Source organism: Anolis carolinensis, chromosome 1 (genome assembly GCF_035594765.1).
Source record: "Anolis carolinensis isolate JA03-04 chromosome 1, rAnoCar3.1.pri, whole genome shotgun sequence".
Classification (NCBI taxonomy): domain Eukaryota; kingdom Metazoa; phylum Chordata; class Lepidosauria; order Squamata; family Dactyloidae; genus Anolis; species Anolis carolinensis.
The window spans coordinates 123,242,352-123,262,359 of NC_085841.1; the positions used below are offsets into that span (position 1 = coordinate 123,242,352).

Here is a 20,008-nt window from a genome sequence, read left to right on the forward strand (position 1 = left end):
TGCATTTTTTGCCTATTTGTCAATGATTAATTTGCTATTGTAGAAAGGATATAATACACTCCCAGGTTCCTCTAAACCAGAATAAACATAGCTTTAATCTTAATACAGAAATCCTGGACCACAAAAAAAGAATAGTGTAAAATTATTGTTCGAAGTCCCTCCATTTGCATTTTATTTACAAGAGACTGATTTCATAGGAATATGTGTGGATATAAATACACAAAACATGGAATGAGGAATTCGAAGAACTTCTCAACATTTCTCAGATGCAGACAGAGACAGGCAACATAAGAGTGTGATCAAGATGCCAAACAATATTCATGAAAAAGAACACACTAACTAAGAAAGGCTGCTTTTGGCTGAACCGGGAAAGACAAGATTTTGATCCTTCCTTCAGCTGAGTTAGCTAAGTGCAAACTGCTTTCATACCTTGAACTAAATTTGAATCAATGGAATAGGCAAACGACAAAAAGAGAGAAAAACTGGGACAACAGATGAACAAATACCTGTGACTTTCCCTGTCAGATAGAGATAGTTGACAGGCATGTCATAAACATAAAGACTGGATAAAATTATATAATGCATGCTGCTGAGGGGCATCTGTGGAGACAGAAAAGCACAGTAGCAAACATCTGCACAGGAAGCATACTGTAGACATGGCATGAATAATGCTTTGTTTGCATGATTTTTTTTTAACTTACATTGTTTGATCGTAGAGAAACACGTCCTCCACATCTGGCACAAAACTTTGTCCGGCAGTAAGAGCATAAATGGCCGCAACCATCCGCAAACTTAGTTTTGTGACAGATTCCACACGTTGGGGCATCATCCTTGTGGTCTCCTTGTGAACGGCGGGATTCCTCACCTATTTTCCGCACTTGCTCTTTGTAACTTTCAAATTGTTGGTGCAATCTTCTGTAAGGAAAGCAAAACTTTTTATAGCAGAGGCACCAAGGCAAACTCGCTTATTAAATGAACGGCTTGAGTTCATACTTTATGTATCTTTAAAATATCCTAGATATAATCCAAGTGTCCTTTGTAGTCTTTAAAAAGTCAATTACAATTCATGAATAGGACTTGCTTGCATGATCTGCCAAGCAAGTCAGTTGATATGCAGTCAACTACCAGTCAGGAAACTTAAAAAAAAAAAAAGGAGCAAGAGGGCACACATGTATTTGAGAAGAGCTTCAAAAGATCTTGTTGGAATCACTAACTTAGACATCTGTCCTCCCTCTCATATACACTTTAAACAAATATCCAGTTTTTCTACACCCTAAAAAATTAAAAGAAATGGCTGGATTCCTTATTGTCTTTAGTATAGCTCTAGTATACCCTCCACTAAAAATAGTTATGTAAAAGTAGTGTATAAGTCTAGAAATTTTAGTCAAAAAATCAACGCAAAATATTTGGGTTGACTTATCAATGGATCAATATAAGTACTGTACCTTAACTCTTATCAAAAAAGAAACCATCCCTTCTCTGATTAGACTGGCAAAAGGCCATTTTGAATGCCTGAGTGTAAAAAATGGCAGTAGTGGCTAGTGGTTCTTTCCTTTCTCAGTTGAGTGGCCCTTAACTTGTCCATAGGTCATATAAAAATAATCAATTTGGGTCCCCGAACATTGACTATACAGGACACTTCTGCAAACTGGGATGGTTGTCCTATTCTATACAGCAGGCCGTTTGAGGAGAGAAGCACATGGAGTGGTGAGGAAGGAAGGAGAGACCCACTTAGCCAGCCAAATCAGTCAAACCAGTGGGAAGACAGATATAAAAGTAGACCACCACAACCTCCATGTCTATAGCCATGGATTCTGCATTCACATATTGAACCATTCACAGATTGAAAATATTACTGAAATATTATCCCGAAAGCAACCTTGACTTTGTCATTTTATAAAAGGGACACCATTTTACTATGTCATTTTATATAATAGGACTCCACATAATTTAATATCCACAACTTGTGGATACTAAGAGCCTGCTGTAGTTAACCATTTTCTGCCTGTGCAAAGTGATGTCTAATGGTAGGGCTGGCCCTGATTCTCATAATCTAATTGTACCATCAAAGCTTTCTCCAGGACCAGTGCTTTTTAATGTGGTAAAAAACTACAGTTGGTTGCTGTAAAGTAAGAATAGATTTTAAAACAATGAAATCCAATGACAGATTTTATTTGATCTGGGAATTTGGTTCAGATTTTTAAACTCTGGAGAATATTTACTAGTAGTATCTATTTCAATTCATTCTTCTATTCATTATTTTGATGGGGCTGAGAATAAAGCAATTCAGCCACTTATTTGAAGCTTTTATTGTATCCATTCCAACATAAATCTTATACTAAGAAGTATTTCCAGGGATACGATCTGATATTTATATTACAATAGTTATCCAGAAGATGGCACCAGAGATTGATATTTCACATAGCCAGCCATTGCTTGTTCAATTTTAAGAACCCCCTTTTGGAGGTAGACATCTTTAATAGTTTGATCTTATGTTGCAAATCCTTCTTCATTAACAGTGTGAAAGTTATGTTGGTAGAAATTTGCATTTCCTACCTACAGGATATGAAATAAAGATAATATAAACCTCTATTCATGTGTCTGCTCAGCTGGGAGCCTACAGCCACTGCAAATTGTGCATGCTGCCCTAAATGCAACTGAAAGTGGGTTGAGCAGGAGTGTGCAAAATTTCAGCCTCTGCTCACAATGAATTATTCAGATAACCTGTTCATCACCGTCAAGCCTGTATCTTAACAAGCAAACCACAAATGTGCCTTAAGAAATAGTCCTCTGCTTGTTTTGCATGGATAAACAGAAGACACCATGTGTGTGTATCCCCATTTCATCCCCCTTCTTGAAAAGCTTATTTATAATATGCAGGAAGGCCTAATTTTTGCAGGGGTTTGGGGCACAGGACCCCCATGAAAGTGGGAAAGCATGGGATGGAAAAAGCTATTTATTTACCTGAGATAATACTGTCCAGGAATCTTTAGTTTCCCCAGTGCAATATCTGTTAATGTGGGATTTGTGTATTGATCGTGTTTAAATGCAATTTGTGTCTTGGTTTGTATTGCATATTGATTGCATCATCCAGAGTGTAACATAGTCTGTAAAGAGTTAATTACTGAGAAGCTGTGATGACCTTGATGTGTTGCTGGAGCTGGGGAGTGTCCAGACACAAGTGTGTATGCATTACTGGTTACATCAGTTCAGTTCTGTTCTGTCTGCCTGGATGTTAAGTCCTGTGTCTATTGTCTGCAAGTCTGTTTGTCTTGTACAGTAAAATTTTGTATATAGTTTACCATAGTCTCTGATGTCTCTTCGTTCTGCGTCCTACTGACTCCATCTACTGCTGCGCTTCAAATTACTCTGACATTATCATGGTAAACTTCCAGCAAATGTTGACCATATAATCATGCCAGATAATCTGAAAAACATATGTTCTCTCTAGAGATCTCTAAGCCCTTCAGCATGACTCTATGTAGAAGTTGACCACAAAGTTGCATTGAAGTACCTAGAGATTCCCAGAGAGGGCATGTTATTCAAATCTGTGAATATTCAGGTCCTCAAGGGTTGAAACTGCAAACATGGAGGAATGATTGCATTGATATAAAGATAACCGTACAGCACTCTGAAACAAGTACCCACACTTCCAGGTGTGCTTTGGATTGTAGCAAATGCCAGGTTTAAAGCAGTTTGATTCAAACATAGCCATATGAGTGAAAGCCACTAAGTGTTGATACCTTCCAAAACAGCTAGAAAATGGAGCTAATTGTGGGCCCATACGTGCTTGCAACCCAATATGGCATAGATATGTTTCCCTCTAACAACTCAGGAACCCAATTCAATTCTGTAAGCGCATAACCCAGATTACACATTATATGAATTTTTGAAAAGAGATACACGGGATTCTTCGACGTAGGATGTAAACAGTCTTACATCCAAAGTGAATAGATTTTAAACTGGGGGGGGGGGGGGGGTATTTTTTTTTAAAGAGCAGCAATAGCCTAACCTAGCATTTTGATGCTCACAAAAAGCTGAAAAAGAAAATACCTGTTGAAGGATAAAGGCACTTCAAAACTCCTGATAGCTCAAGTGGTACAAGGACTGATTATGAGTCAGTGATTTCTGACAGCTAAAATAAAGGAAGCTAACCATGGGAGCATCCCACTATTCTTCCCATAATGATCACAGGCAGCTACTCAACCAGGAGGCTTTTCTCTGACCAAGTCAGAAGGAATTATTATAGCAATTCTGTTTTATTATGATGCTTTCATCTATCAAAGATATTGAACCCTTGTAAACACTCCATCCCTGTGTCCCTCCTCCTCCTCCTCCCCCTGCCTAAAGACAGCTCACATTTACCATTACGTCTAGTTATGCACATCTAAGAAATATCCAATTCTAGGTTCAGTCAGGGTGTGTGTGTGTATTTCACTTGCATAAAGATCAGAATTTGGTTTAAAAAGCAAAGAGAGTCAACCATTTCTCAACACACTTAAAATATTTGAACAGATTGTTTGAGATATCTAACAAGAACTTTTATCAATCTTCAGGGTCTTTGGAAACATCACTTTAGTATCTGTTAGACTATGTCCATTCCGCACTGTCCTGTTTCATGGTGACAAGCACCCAAGGGGGTGCACCAATTGTATATGAGAAGAAACAACTGAGAAACCAAATCTATGTAAGATGGTATCTAATGACCTTATGACAAAGGACAGGCGAAGTGTCCTACTTCGCCTGGCTTTGTTGAGAGCATCAGCTGAGTGAATTTGTCACCCTGCTTGCAGCTCCCTCTTGGTGGCGCTTCCCCCATCACATCACATGTGGGAAGTGGTGCCCTTCTGGGGAGGATCCGTGCTGACTCCAATGTTGTGAGCACAACACATCCTGTGTTGTGAGGGAAGCATCCAAGGATGCTTTCACTTCAGTTCGGGGCAGGGCCTCCACCGGAAGTCACATGATGTCGTGTGACGGCCAGTATGGGGCTCCGTTCCAAAAACAGACTAGAAGTGGGATCTAAACAAATGTCTGTTTCTTTTGTTGTTGTGTGCCTTCAAGTCATTTCCAAGTTATGTCAACCCTAAGACAAACCTATGACAGTCTTATTAGCAAGGGCCTTTGCCTTTTCCTGAGATTTAGAGAATGTGACTTGCCCATGGCCATCCAGTGAATTTCCATGGCTGAATGGAGAATTCATTGTTAGCCTCCAGAGCTGTAGTCAAATGTTCAGACTACAACACCATGCTGCCAATAGGAGTTACCAAAGAGACTAAAGAGTTGACAAATAGAATAGTACAAGGAGAAAGCTGGAACCAGAGAGCAGGGAATGTCACAAGATGTTAAAGAGAGATAGGAAAGAGATAGCATTGTCTTAATTTATAATTAACTTTAAATCAGTACAGTTGGCCTAATAATTCTAGTGTTTTCTTTCTAAACCAAGACAAGGCTTTTCTGTTCTCTTGCTGCTATTGTATCAGTCTGCAACAATCATCTAATAATACATTATATGGTAGTGTAGATTGGGCATCTGCCGTCACTCAAAAGTGGACTGTTGCTTAAGCAAATGTTGATGCAATATATTTCAAGCTATCTGATGTGGAGAACTGGCAATCCTCTCCTCTGCCAGTGGTTAATGAGACCCTGAATGATATTATTGTCTGCCTCCTTATTGTTAACTGTCAGTCTAGTTGACTCTGATTTATGTTGACTATATGAATGAAAGATGTCAAAGAGCCATGGACCTGCTGAGCCCTTGCAAACTCAGGACCCTGGCTTCCTTAACTGAATCTATTTGTAATATGGTCTTCATGTTTGCCTGCTGACATTTACCTGGCCAAGAATCATTGTCTTTTCTAGTGAGTCATATAGCCACAGTACGGCAATCTCAGTTTATTCCTCTTGTTTTCTAGGAAAGGTTCGGGCTTGATTTATTCTAGGATCCATTTATTTGTCTTTTTGAAATGGACCAGATTTCAAATGTGTAGATTTCTTTATCTATCAGCTTTCTTCACTGTCCAGCTTTCACAGACATAGACAAAAATAGGAAATACAAGGGACTAAGGCCTCATCTACACTGCCATATAATCCAGTTTGACCTGTATTATAATAGTGTAGACTCATATAATGCAGACTGAACCACATTGAACTGGATTATATGAGTTTACATTGCTGTATAATCCAGTTCAATGCAGGTAATCTGCATTCTGAAACTGGATTATATGGCAGTATAGATGGTGCCTAAGAGACAATAGGTCAGGACCCATATTGGCCCACAGACAACCATTTTTAAATAGGACTGCTCTACTGGATACATCTTCCATCCCTGAGCCATCAGAAAGAATTGCATCACATATCTGGGGAGAAGCATCTGACAAATGGCAGCACATACCCTAAACATTTTCCAAGATGGAAAGATATGTGTGGCCATCAGAGTGTGGTCAAGAAGGCCAGAGTGAATCAACTGGGAAAGGCAAGAGTCTTTCCTTTCCTTTCTTCCACCCTTTGTTGAGTTAATTCAATTTGAACTCAGTTTATACCAATGGAAGTAAGCTGAGGATACAGGGGGAATGCGGGAAGAAAGTGGGTCAGTTAAAAAACTGCTGAAAAAGTGGAATGGCAGAGGATAAATCACCATCAGGAGTTTCCCTGACAAATCAGAACAGTTGATATCCCATTATTATGAATTCTCACTCACAACAACCTTCCAGGGCTCCAATAGATGTTATTTCCATTATCTGACCCTTTTAAATGGAAATGCTAGAGATGGAACCTAGCTTGGACCATCTGCATATAGATTATCTTACGTGTTATCATAACAATGACAATCCAGTCCAACTGCTGCAATCAAGCACTGACTGTAAAAATATCCATAGTGTCTCTTCAACCAATGAATACAGAATGATCTGCTCTACTTTATCAACCAATTCTGATTCTTCAAAGGATCCAAGCAGTTCCTGACCCCAACAGACCAATATACTTATTATTGAAATCATTGAAATAAAGCAGACAATATTCTTCATAAATGCATTCAGCTCAATTTAAAAGCTAATGCTTGACTGGGGACGGAAGATGCTTGGTTTATATGAACATGGGCATAAATAATAAGCCATTAGCACTTCAAACAGTTGCAAGGTAATAAGAAGTGGCTTGGAGTCCAAGATGGGTTGTAAAGCCTTTTATTATGAATCATAAACTTCAGGACTCTTTAATGCTTTTATCACTTCACCTGCTGAAGACATTTTCACATGCAGCATGAAATTATCTCACATTCACTATCCTTGAGAAAAATGTAACGCTACTTTGGTTGATTTCCTGTGCTCCCAAAAGTACCTGCTTGATAAATAAACCCAATTATACTTCTTTGCTTGGCCCTTGTCAGAGACTCCTTCATAAAAGGAGAGATTGGACAGGGCATAATCCTTGCACTGAAACCCGTAATATCTCCAGGTAGGACTGAAAAGGACTCTAGTCTGAAAATCTGAAAAGTGTCTGCCAGACATAAAATGGGAAGTTATTTTTAAAGATAATTTCCTATGTAAATAGCTCATGGTTTGAGCTAGGGATTTCCTCACCTCTGTTTTGGAGGTAACATGTTCCTGGTCAGATCACAAGTTCTTAAAATGAAAAAAATGCACCAGATATTCACTATTGCATTTCTATTACAACTGATCCTCCATATTCATAGGTTCTGCATCCAATGATTTAACTAACTAATATGTCTTGAAAATATTAGAAAATATTCCACTGCTCATTCAAACTGTTTGTCATGGGGCTTGATCAACCATAAATGTTGAAATCTGTGAGGGATGCTGGGAAAAAAACCTCAGTAGATAATGTGATAATGTATTTTCCCTTTCTGAAAAAATAACTCTTAAGAGTATGTAAGAGAATGACACGTTTCCCAAATCTGGTGCAGCTATCACTTGTGATGTTATTTTTGAAATGTAGTAATGCGGCTTCTAGCTCATTGCTTCCAATATCTGAGTCAGATAACATAATATATTAAAATAATCCAATACAGCAGCAACTTGCATAAGGTGGGAGAGGGGCAAAACACTGATATAAAATCAGCCTTCTACTTTTGCAGATCTTATTTTTATTCACATATATGATTAATATGTTCTTTTTAGGAATCTCTATTTGGTTCAGTGCTATTTGGCTTTGAAAAAATTAACAATTGCTGGAACTGAAAATTCACTTTTTAAAAAACTAAATAAATATGGAGCAATAGAAAGGTGGAAAGGTAGGGCTATGAGGGTGTGAAGATGTATTCTTGTGGGACCACAGATCGGCAGATTGGCACAGCTGTAAGTATGGAGAGATGTGCAACAATGGGGATGTTCACGTCAGTATTTATTGGTGATCATGCAACTACTGTAGAATAATGGTTTCTTGCAATACAGCTCTTAGAATGGTTTGAGGATGTCATGTTTTCCAGCACAGCATCTGCCATTGAACTGGGAAGTGGATGAACATACTGACCCAAGAGTCTCCTCAGCCTGAGTAGGACTTGTGTTCAGTTGCACTGCATGCATAGCGCACACCACGCCACTCTTCTTTTCCCAGTGCCACTAGACACATCAACAGGATCAGGACTTTTTCTTGATGGTTCTTCCTCTGCTTGAGGGCAGAGCTCAGGCTTGGTGTTTTATTGGTGAGGCAATGGCCAAGTGCTACCCACACACATTTTCTCTGTTAATAGAAAATCCCTACCTGCTGATATTTTTTAATGTATGTGTTCCAACATGAAGTGGGAAATGGGGGTGGTAGGAGTTGAGGAAAGAAAATCATTTAGACAAAGAAGCACCAGGGAAAATACCAACACAGAATAGATGTTAAATGCTTAAGAGAACTATTATAACGTGATTAGGAAGCTGGAACTGTTTTGTGCATAAAAGAAAAGGACAGAACAAGTTGTCTCCAAAGAAAACGGAACTAGCACAGAGAAGGAATTAACCTTTCTTGCTCTCTCTTGTGTTTATATTTCCACAAGGCCCTCAGTCTTGCCAGTGTGATGGGAGAGTTATCTCTGTAAAGAGGACCAGTCAAATATATTTACTGAATGTTACCAATGGTAAAGGTCTCCTCCCTATAAACATAATAATATGGAGAAAGACATATGGAACAATCTTTCAGTGTCAACCATATCCCCACTATTCTTCCTCATGAACAATCTATGGCATCTTGGCCATACTCTGATGTCACTTGGTCTCAATTTTCATCTGTGAAATACTGAAAGTTATATACTATTTTCATCCAACTAATTACAAATGTATGTTGTCACCCAGATGAACAGAACAAATTCACTACATGATAAACAACAAATGTAGCCCATTTGTTTCATTCCCATCCTTCACATCTTCCAAAATAAATATAAAGTTGCAGAATAAATTGCAATTATGCAACACAACTGGACAATTGAAGTGGAAGAAAATGAAGAGATAGCAGTAGTTAGCATGGCATGTATTGTTTATTTATTTATTTGCATCATTTTTACCCCGCCTTTCTCCCCAGGGGGACTCAAGGCGGCTTACAATAAATAGGCAAAAATTCAATGCCTGTGATGACTCATGGGCCTTGTAGTCCTGTTCCTAGTACAATTGTGGCAGATGAAGAGGAAAACATGGGATTTTGCCGGTTCAGCAAGAGCCGGAGCCTCTTCACCTGGAGGATGTTGACGTTTGCCCTCAAGAATCCAGCCAAACAGGCCTTGGGCAGAACTCCCCCCCGTATTCCCGGAGGGACAATTATACCAAAGATAGGGGAGTCAGGCAGGCTAATCGCAGGAGCCTGAGAATCGCTGCCAAACAAATGGCTGATTAGGTCTGCTTCCCTTGGGAAATTCTAAGGAGTCATGCATCTGGACAGAGTTGAGTTTCGCTTCTCGTTCTCTTGGGAAAGAGTTCTGTTGGCGCGAAAATGAGACCCTATATAAGTGTTTGGCGCGAGGGAAACTTTGCGGAGTCAATTGATCAGCTTGAGGAGAGAGATCGTGTGTGGACTTCATAATCCCAGTTCCTTGCTTCCCGGATCAAGCTTCAAGCCTTGCCTTGTCTCACGTTTTACCACGGACTATGTTTCATGCTTCATGTTCGTCTTGCCTCCAGTCAAGGATCTAGTTGAGAATCAAGTTTATTCCAGCCTTGTTGTCAAGCTTCATTGGACTTTAAAGACTCTGTCATTTCCCCACACTATTGCTTGGCAAAGTGTGTGTTTCGGTCAAGTGGATTAAAACTTTGAACTCTAATATCTTATATTGGACAATACATTTCTGGACTATATTTGACCTCATCTGAAAGGTCTGCTTCTGAACTATATTCTTCACTTGTTTTTATTGATTTTATATATTTCCTTAATAAAGATATTAGATAGAGACTGGCCTCTGTGCAAGGTTATTGGTGCTCTGCAGCCTGGGTCCTGACAATGCCTAAAAACAGTGTACAAAACAACAATTCATATAAAAGCGGATACCATTACAAAATAAAATCACATTATATAAAATTTTAAACATATCCAAGATTAAAATCCATTCATCCAGAATCCTCAACATAAGTTTTGGTACAGGTCATGTAAAGTCCATGTTCTCATTCATTAAAAGCTTGCGTGCACAACCATGTATTTAAGGCTTTCCTGAAGCCTAGGAGAGTTGGTATCTGCCATATGTTACTGGGGAGGGTGTTCCACCGCCGAGGAGCCACCACCGAGAAGGCCTTGTCTCCCGTTCCCACCAGCCGTATCCAACGTTCTGCTGGCCCGTTTATGTTGGATAAGTGAGACTCTACTGTAACACTAATTTTAAAGGAATTGCACTGTCTGCCAATAGGCTTTTGATTTGAACTTATGGTATCTGTGATGACATTTAATGTCCTAAATGGTTCATGGCCTTGACACTTGAAGTGCATCTTCCATATACAATTAACCAAGAACTGAGGAATGGGCCCTCTTCTGCATTCCTGCAGGAGGAGTAATAAACTGTGTAATCAATTGCTCTCTACTTGGAGGCCTTATTGGCACAATACTGCTTCTTTCTGGCACTAGGCTAAAAACACAGCTTTTTACCAAAGCCTTTGGCATCTAGTGGTTATGCCTAAATAAGTACAGATTTTAAACTGTTTCAACTGTTATTTTTAATGTTTTATCTGTTTAGTATTTTTTTAGACTGTTTAAATTGTTCTTTTGCTGTTTTGCACTTCAATTGTTTTAAATTGATTGTATCCATCTGCTCCCATGAGATCCTGTGATAGAGGTCAGTGCATAAATATTTAATATGGATGCATGTGGAAATGAACAGATAGGTAGGTAGGTAGGTAGGTAGGTGGGTAGGTAGACAGATAAGATTAATAGTTGTTCAGATACAATGCTGCGCACATTTCATTTTGCATTTGAATTCCAGTATAAAATAAATGAACACTTCCATAGACACAAACCTATCTTTGAACATGCAACATACATTTATTTTTCAGTTATTCATTGAATTTGTTTATGATATATCATATTCATTTTATTTGACTTTTTTCTGTTAATTTATGCTGATATAGTTTCATGTCTCTTTTCTTTTCTTTCTCTCTCCCTCTTCCTCTCTCTCCGTCTCTCTCTCATTGCTGCTGTGCACTCTGTATTTACTTACCCTCTAAGAGAAAAGGAAGGTCATATGCAAAAATAAGGTAAATACATCTACTTTGTGTTTAGGAGAGAATCAGAGAAATTGAAGGTTAACTGGTTGGCATTATTCAAAGTGATTTTGCCCAGGTTATATACATTCATTTTGGGGTATCAGACATACTGTAGATCTTTTGACCCAAATCGGGATTTTAATATTATTGTGTATATTGACTTTTATGACTGTTTTTAATCATGTTGAAGTTTTACTGCTCGGTTTAATGTTTTATCTGATTTGTGCTGTCGTGTCTGGGCATGGCCCCATGTAAGCCGCCCCGAGTCCCTCCGGGGAGATGGGGCGGGATATAAGAATAAAATTATTATTATTATTATTATTATTATTATTATTATTATTATTATTATTATTATTATTAGATCTTAAGTAACTAGAAACATGGAACACGAACACTGTTTGTTTTACCTGAAGCACCAATGTGGTTTTTTTAAATTTAATTTCTTTCTTTTTTTTTATACACTGGCTTTTCTTGGCCCCATTGTGCCTCCTGGTGTGAATTCTTTTCCTGCTTTGCACATGTCCTGATTACAACCACCATATGTTCCAACAGCTCTGCTCTGCTCTACAGGCCTCTGTGCTTTGTCATATCTTTGCGGCTCACCCTGTCATACCATCTGACACCTATCATCTGTTTAGCACATTGTAAGCCAAGAGCATTTACCTTCTTCATTCTGATGCATATGTGAGACAGCAGTTCCAATACTCTATGGAGCCCTGTGTACAATACTCTGGCACTCTGAAGAAAGTTAGCAGCAAAGCAAAGGCTTCTCTCATGACCTTCTCTCATGTTGCACATCAGACGGGGGAAGAATCAGTGTCATGTTCCACTTAGATGCTCCTTTAAGCACAAAGCCCACCAGCTCCCATTACAAGACATATTGCTACTTCTGGCGGGGCTCCGTGCTTAAAGGGGTGACAAAGTGGAGCATGCTGCCATACTGGCAAAACGGGAAGCTTTTTATGTTTCCTTGGAGTAATGGAGGGAAGCCAGACAGTCAACGCTTCCCCCGTGGCATCGTCCTGCAGGGACAATAAGCCGGGAGATATGGGGCATGACAGGGCCGTAGCCAGAAAAAAATTTCGGGAGGGGTTTTGAAAATTTCGGGGGGGGGGGTGAACCCCTATCACACACCTCTCCCTGCTACAAACCTGTCAATATCTGCTTGAAATAGTGCCTGGAGGGACTCTTAATGTTTTGCGTCTCTTAGCATGGGAATTTGGTTAACCAGTTAAAATTCATGAGTAAACCAGGTTTTTTTTATAACCTGAAAAATTTCGGGGGGGGGGGTTGAACCCCTAAAACCGCCCCCTCGCTACAGGCCTGGGGCATGAGGCAATGGGTTCCCCACACCCCCTGACAGCTGTCACCAGATTCATCATGATTCATGGTAATTCCAGCGGCCAGTGTGAAGAGGTCATAAGTTGAGCAAGTGATATTCCAGACCCAAGATTGTAGAGTCAGACCTTGATACCTGGGTGATACCTCGGAAAAGCCCTGGCGCTATTGCTATATTTTATTTAGTAAGCATCAGGCAGATTATTCAAAATAAAATTATGAACTCACAAACAGTGTCTAGAAAGGAGGAAGAAAACAATTATCTGACTGTGCATATAGGTTTCCTGATCTCTGCCATGAACAGGAAAATCCCGAAACAAATGTTAGCCAGTTAATTTTTAATAATTTCTCAAGCACTGCTTTTAACAATAGATGGGAATTATAACTTAAACTAAAAGGCAAAACAAATCAATGGCCCCTCAAAGGCATCATTGTCAAAATCACATCAGAAAGATGTGATGAATAATCATGAAATGGGGGTAGATGATGGTGATGATGATGACAGCTATAACAATTATTATTATGACAGTAATAGAAAAGGTAGATACAATAGAGTCTCACTTATCCAACATAAACGGGCCGGCAGAACATTGGATAAGTGAATATGTTGGATAATAAGGAGAGATTAAGAAAAAGCCTATTAAACATCAAAATAGGTTATGATTTTACAAATTAAGCACCAAAACATCATATTATACAACAAATTTGACAGAAAAAGTAGTTCATTACACATTGATGCTATATAGTAATTACTGTATTTACGAATTTAGCACCAAAATATCAAAATGCATTGAAAACATTGACTACAAAAATGTGTTGGATAATCCAGAACATTGGATAAGTGAGACTCTACTGTATATATCTATGCAGAAACAAGCTGTATTGAGTTTGATGGGACAAACAATTTTAAAATCTGTAGACCCTAATATATTCCCGCCATGAGGCAAAAGGACAAAGACTTGTACAATGAGTCTATCCAGGAGTTGTAGTTTGGTGAGGCACCAGCTGTTGTAGCCCAGCCTCCATCTGAGCTGTCAGGTGAGCATGAGGTTGGCCCCATTCAGCCTGTGATTGTCCCTGCACCTGCCTTGTCAGAGTTGCAGCCAGTTTGTTCCCACATCTGCCTTGCCAGAGAACTCTGAATTTGGGCCTGAGATGCAACCAGAGTTTGTCCCAGTGAATTCTGGGACCAGAGACAGAATGGTTGCAAGTAGGCAGTTTGAACCGCATTCCTCACAGCAGTCAAGGTCAGATCTCCAGGTGCCAGATGGACATTCTAGTTTGGATGTAGGAACTGATAAAGTGGGGATGGATAATGAGCTTGACAGGAGGAGAGTGATAACTCAATTGAGAAAAGAAAAGGAGTGTATTAGGAGGAGGAGTTGTCTGCTTTTGAAACAAAACAATGAGCTACCTTCTCACTGTATGGGACCTTGAATTTCCCATAAGAAGCCTTGCTTTCTCTGACACAGCTAGAGGTAGTAATGTTGTTAATTCAAGAAGGAAGATCTTTGCTTCGTATGTATATCTGCAGCCTTGTATCTTGATTTAAGTTCCAGCCTTGCTTTTTCCTGTCTTTCCAGTTGATTTTGCAGTTTGGATTTGTGTTCCAGCCAAGACCATTGCCTTGTGTTCCAGCCAAGACCCTTGTTGTGTGATCCAACTTGGACTCTGTACCTTGGACTAAATTTGGAGTCTTGTTCCTGCATTCCAGTGTACTTTCTGGTGTTTCCAGTTTGATTAATGCCTTGGATTAATCCTAGAAACTCTTGTTTGGACTATTAGTGAGATTTTTCTTGGGACTTATTTTGATATCCAGTTTGGACTTTGAGTGATTTTCATAGACTCTTGCTTCAAGTACATCAAGTACTTTGTTCTTGTGGATTTCAACCCATTTTATTGACTCTGAACTTTATGTGCTATTGTTTACATATAATCTTCAATAAAGAGCTTGCTTGCTTATAGTCTGGTGCTCCTGTGTGGGCTTGAGGTGCCTACACAGCCTAGGGGTGCAACACCAGCATTCTTTGGCAGAGAATGTCATACACCTTGTGAAACTAAATATCCTGGGATTCCATAGCATTGAGCCACAACAGGTAAAGAGGTGTCAAACTGCATTAATTTTACAGTCCAGATGTACTCCACTGTATGCCTGGTTTTTCTTTTGTGTATTTTGATATGCATTTTATGGAGGTATGTTTTAATATATGTATTTTATGGAGTGTTTAAAAAGGATTATGTGTTTGTTTATGTTTTCGTAATGCTGTAACACACCTCAAGCAGTGAGGAGAGGCAGGCAAGAAATAAAACTATTATTATTATTATTATTATTATTATTATTATTATTATTATTATTATTATTACCCCAAGATATCTTTTCCATATCAACATATTATTGCAGAATCTGATAGAAATGGTGTAGCACTCTCATGTCCACATGGAACAGTCAAACATATGGAACAACAAACTAAATAATCAGTAATTCAAGATTCAGCTTCCTATTTATACTTTTCAACTTTTGGCAGGCGAGTAAAGCGAGTTGTTTGCAATACCAAATTTCCACAGAGCACTTTCTTCTTCTTCTTTTGTTTAAAACTGCCAATTAGCCTGTCCCCACTGTCAAAAAAGGGTTCCTTAATTAAGCTCCTGAAAAGGCTTTAGAATTCTTGACACAAATAGAGCACTTGTTATTGCAAATGACATCATACAGCTCTGCCACACTCCCATCTACAGGTATGTTCTCCCTCTCTTCCTGTGTAGGAGTAATTTATGACAATTGTACTTTAGATGCAAATGCATTTCAGATCTCCTTCAGCCTTGTAGTTTACATTGGAATATGTCTCATAGAGTAATTGGATCAATGTAACAGCATAACATAACTGCTGCTGTTCCATGTAAACAGTATGAATTCTTCTGCCTCTGCAAAACATCCTCAAGTTTAATTAAGATAATAATTTGGGGAGAGTTGAAATTTTGGCACACCTTACTATATTAAATCACAGCACCTAAAATCCCATGTTTCATTCAGTTTGAATTCCTCCCCCAGGCCCCATCTGCTTACCCATAAATCATAGTTTTAACCTTCAAGTATTTGTTCTGATTTCAGCATGATAAGTGTCTACTTCTGGTAGGGATATGATTTGCATTAAACCAACACATCTAGAATGACAAGAGCCAAGGCATAAGAGATAAAACAAAACAAAACAAAACCCTACTTAAGTTTCAGAGATACTGAGAAAAAGAAGAATAAGTGGCAAAGTTATGGGATGAATCAGAGATGTTAAAGGACCTTATATTTAGAAAGTTCAAAGAAAGTATATTAGACTTAAGCTCGTAGCCAAGGAAGGGGTGTGTTACAGGTTCACCCCTCGCCCTGAAACTCCAGTGAGGTTCCCACACTGCCCCAGCTCCCAGCCTCTGACAAAGCAATTGTGAAGGTGGCACTGATCCAACCTCCACATCCTTCTCTCTCTAGCGCCCTTTTGTGGCCTCTGCCTGGATAATGGAACAGTACCACTTTTTTAACCTTTTACATTTTTCAGTGGCGTAGTGCCCCCTTGTGGCCTCCAGCCAGATAATGGAACAGTACCAAAAAGTTTACAATGATATCAGTTTTTCAGACTTGGGATTCAATCAGAATTGTATCAGTATTATTAAAATTTATAATGGCTCCATCCAATGGAATCTTGAGATTTGCACATTAGCGAGGTAATATAAAACTATCTGGCAGGGAAGTTTAATGCCTCTGGCCAAACTGCAACATCAGGATTTCATTGGATAAAACCATGGCAGTTAAACATTTCTGCATGTGTGTATATGCATGTGTGTGTACAGCTTGAGTATGAAGGTTTTTAAGATTTCTGTTTTCCCCCATTTTTGGAATACCTGTATTTGCATATATTGTACATAGAAAATGAAGTATGGAAGAAAATGTGGCTAGCTACTCATCCATTGCCTGCTGATCTTACTAATGTTAGACATATGATAAGATTACTGTCCCAATTCAAGATGCTGGTTATTATCTAAACAGTTCGGGTCTGGCTTATCTTTGTGATCGCATTTCCTACAACGAACCTACGTGCTCCTTGAGATCGGCTAGGGAGGCCATCCACTCTCTCTCACCGTCGTCCCAAACACGGTTGGTGGTGATGAGGGAGAGGGCCTTCTCCGTGATGGCCCCCCGGCTCTGGAATTCCCACCCAAGAGATATTAGACTAGCTCCTATCCTGGCCACATTCCAGAAAAATCTGAAATCATGGCTATGTCAAAATGCTTTTGACTAATTCAGTATAATCTGACAATACCCGTGCCTCCACCTATACCCAGCTACTGCACTTTACTCTGGTCCATCTCATCAGTGTTCTGCCAGTCATTAGGTAAAGGTAAAGGTTTCTCCTGACGTTAAGTCCAGTCGTGTCTGATTCTGGGGGTTGGTGCTCATCTCCATTTCTAAGCTGAAGAGCCAGCATTGTAGACACCTCCAAGGTCATGTGGTCAGCATGACTGCATGGAATGCCGTTACCTTCCCGCCGGAGCAGTACCTATTGATCTACTCACATTTGCATGTTTTCAAACTGCTAGGCTGGCAGAAACTGGAGCTATCAACGGGTGCTATTCCGCTCCCTGGATTCAAACCTGAGACCTTTCGGTCTGCAAGTTTAGCAGCTCAGTGCTTTAATACACTGCGCCACCGGGGTCTCCAGTCACTGCACATACGTAATTTTAACCGCCTGCCTCCAATTTCTGGATATGCTCACTGCACCTTATTGAGTTCCTTTTATTTGATTTTATTGGATGTTTTTGCTTTTACATGTTATAAATTAAATGTGCCTATGTTGATGTACTTTATTGTGTATTACTGGCTTGGTCCCCATGTGAGCCGCCCCGAGTCCCTTTGGGGAGATGGGGCGGGATACAAGAATTATTATTATTGTATGACAAGGTAAAGGGACAGGAAAAAAAGACTCTGGGTCACACAGCCTATTAGGTAGGAACTAAAGACACACTTCATCTTGGCTTTGAATGTTGATTTTGGCCTTCATGAAGCCTGACAGGTCAAAAGCAGTGCAGGTCTCTCTGTTAAAACTACCTAAATAAATAATAGCAACCTTTTTTTTTAGAACAGAAAGCATTTGATGCCCTAGATATGTCCTCCTTTCTTGCAAAGGTCTTCTTTAAAATATGGACAATTTTTGTGGAAACTTTGTAGAACATATAATTTTTTTAAAAAAAATAATCAATTTTTCTGCTTGTACTGGATGATCCAAGTATACTGAAATATAAATGCAGCACTGCCTATTCCTTCTGTTATTGGTTTTGTGTCTTTGTTATTTTCACATGACTGCTTTATACCTTAATATGACCCCTTTTCAAATAATTTTATCCTTCTTTTTCCCTTTTAGAACCACTTTCTGTTTAACCTACATGTGTTCAAATTTCTGAACATATTGCAAACTCCCTATCTAAACTTTATTTCAGAAAAGCATACCTGTCCATTAAAAGTAGAAACAAGTTTACTTTGCTGTAACATTCTTTGTGGGTTTACTCAAAACAATAAGTTCTATTGAATTTAATAGGGCCTTTACCATAATGAAATATTTGGCATTGCAGTCTAATTTATTGCTTCTCAATAGGAGGGTTCTTCAGTGATGCTGGGAATGATGAAATATTTGTATCATATTATTACCATGTTTTTATTTTCCTTCTGGAAACTTTCCACAAAATTCAGTTGCTCATAGTTTGTGAACCATAACCAAAACAAAAACAAAAACAAAAAAAAACTTTGACCAGGACTGCTCTAAGTCATTCTTTTTTTCTTATAACGTGTATTTATCCAATTAGACATTTAGAGCCTAGTCTAAGTATACAATAAGAAACACAGAATTCACATTAAAAGCTCATTTCATTAATTGCTTAGCCAATAAATATCACAACATATTTTTTCAGAGATTTCCACATTATTTTGTCAAATACCTTGTCTGCATCAGTAAGGACATGGTCCAAAAATTCGGCAGAGACAGATTTTTTTTGTACTTTCATCACAGAGCGTGTTGGCTCCCATCAAACACATTAAAAGTACTTCTGGTGCGGCTGCATGGTGGAACTGTTTCAAAAACCCTGCCGCCACCAATAATTTACTGGCAGTGGACAATGGGAGGCTTCCCATCTTTCCATAAGGAAAGATGGGTTTAGCTGGCTTAAAGATGCTTCCCCCCATGTGATGAGGTAGGGGGAAGCCGGAAGAATGCGGGGTGACAGTGGGCACCGTGGTGATTCCGACTGTGTGTCTGACAACATCCTAAATGAAAAAATCCAGTTTGATCTGGTTTGTTCACATTGTTCTATCCAACCTTTCTCCCAAAATTTGGATTCAAAGTCATTTTATTATGCATAGTGTCTAAATTATTATAGTAAATAATATAGAGGTTAGTTAACAAGGTACTTTGTTGACAGGGATTTGATTAGATGGTATATTTGCCAGCTTCTATATGTATTTTATATATACCAGGAAGCTTTCCATTGTTTTACTCATGTTTTACCTGAAAGATATGTCCCTCACGCAAGATAATATCAAGGCAGATCTATCCATCACACACAAAAAAACTACTACTGATTCATGCAGCAAAATTAAAGACTATAAAAGTCAATTATTTCCCACTTTTCAAAAGTACTCATGGCAGATTCATTGCCTGCAAGTATCCATCATGTGACAAGACCCATAGGCATCAGTAAGCAAAGAGTGTCAGAGACAGAGTATAAGTGTGTGTGACAATTTAGATCCAATTGTGGTCATTTTCTGCCAACAGAATGAGAAGACACAAGGGGTAGATGTCTCCTAATATCCAGCCTCCCTATCAGCCCCAGGACTGTCTGAAAACTGTAACCTGCAAAATAAGGTGACAGTTGGATAACACTACCAGATCTTCCAAAATTCCAACAAATTCCTGTGACTAGAAGACCTAAGGGGATAACAACAATATAGCAATATTTAT

The 20,008-nt window shown here is 39.0% G+C and overlaps 1 protein-coding gene across 46 annotated transcripts in view; it reads right to left on the reverse strand.

The window, feature by feature from the left end:
* rims1 (regulating synaptic membrane exocytosis 1) overlaps positions 1–20,008 on the reverse strand; it is a 333,818-nt gene that overhangs the window by 209,211 nt on the left and 104,599 nt on the right. For 44 of the 46 annotated variants that reach the window (XM_062981928.1, XM_062981731.1, XM_062981747.1 and 41 more), the window contains exon 2: positions 702–915. In XM_062981928.1, the coding sequence (XP_062837998.1) occupies positions 702–915 (214 nt within the window). Of the gene's footprint in view, positions 1–701; positions 916–20,008 lie in introns of those variants that run through there. The other 2 variants (XM_062981722.1, XM_016996638.2) reach the window with 2 other exon arrangements.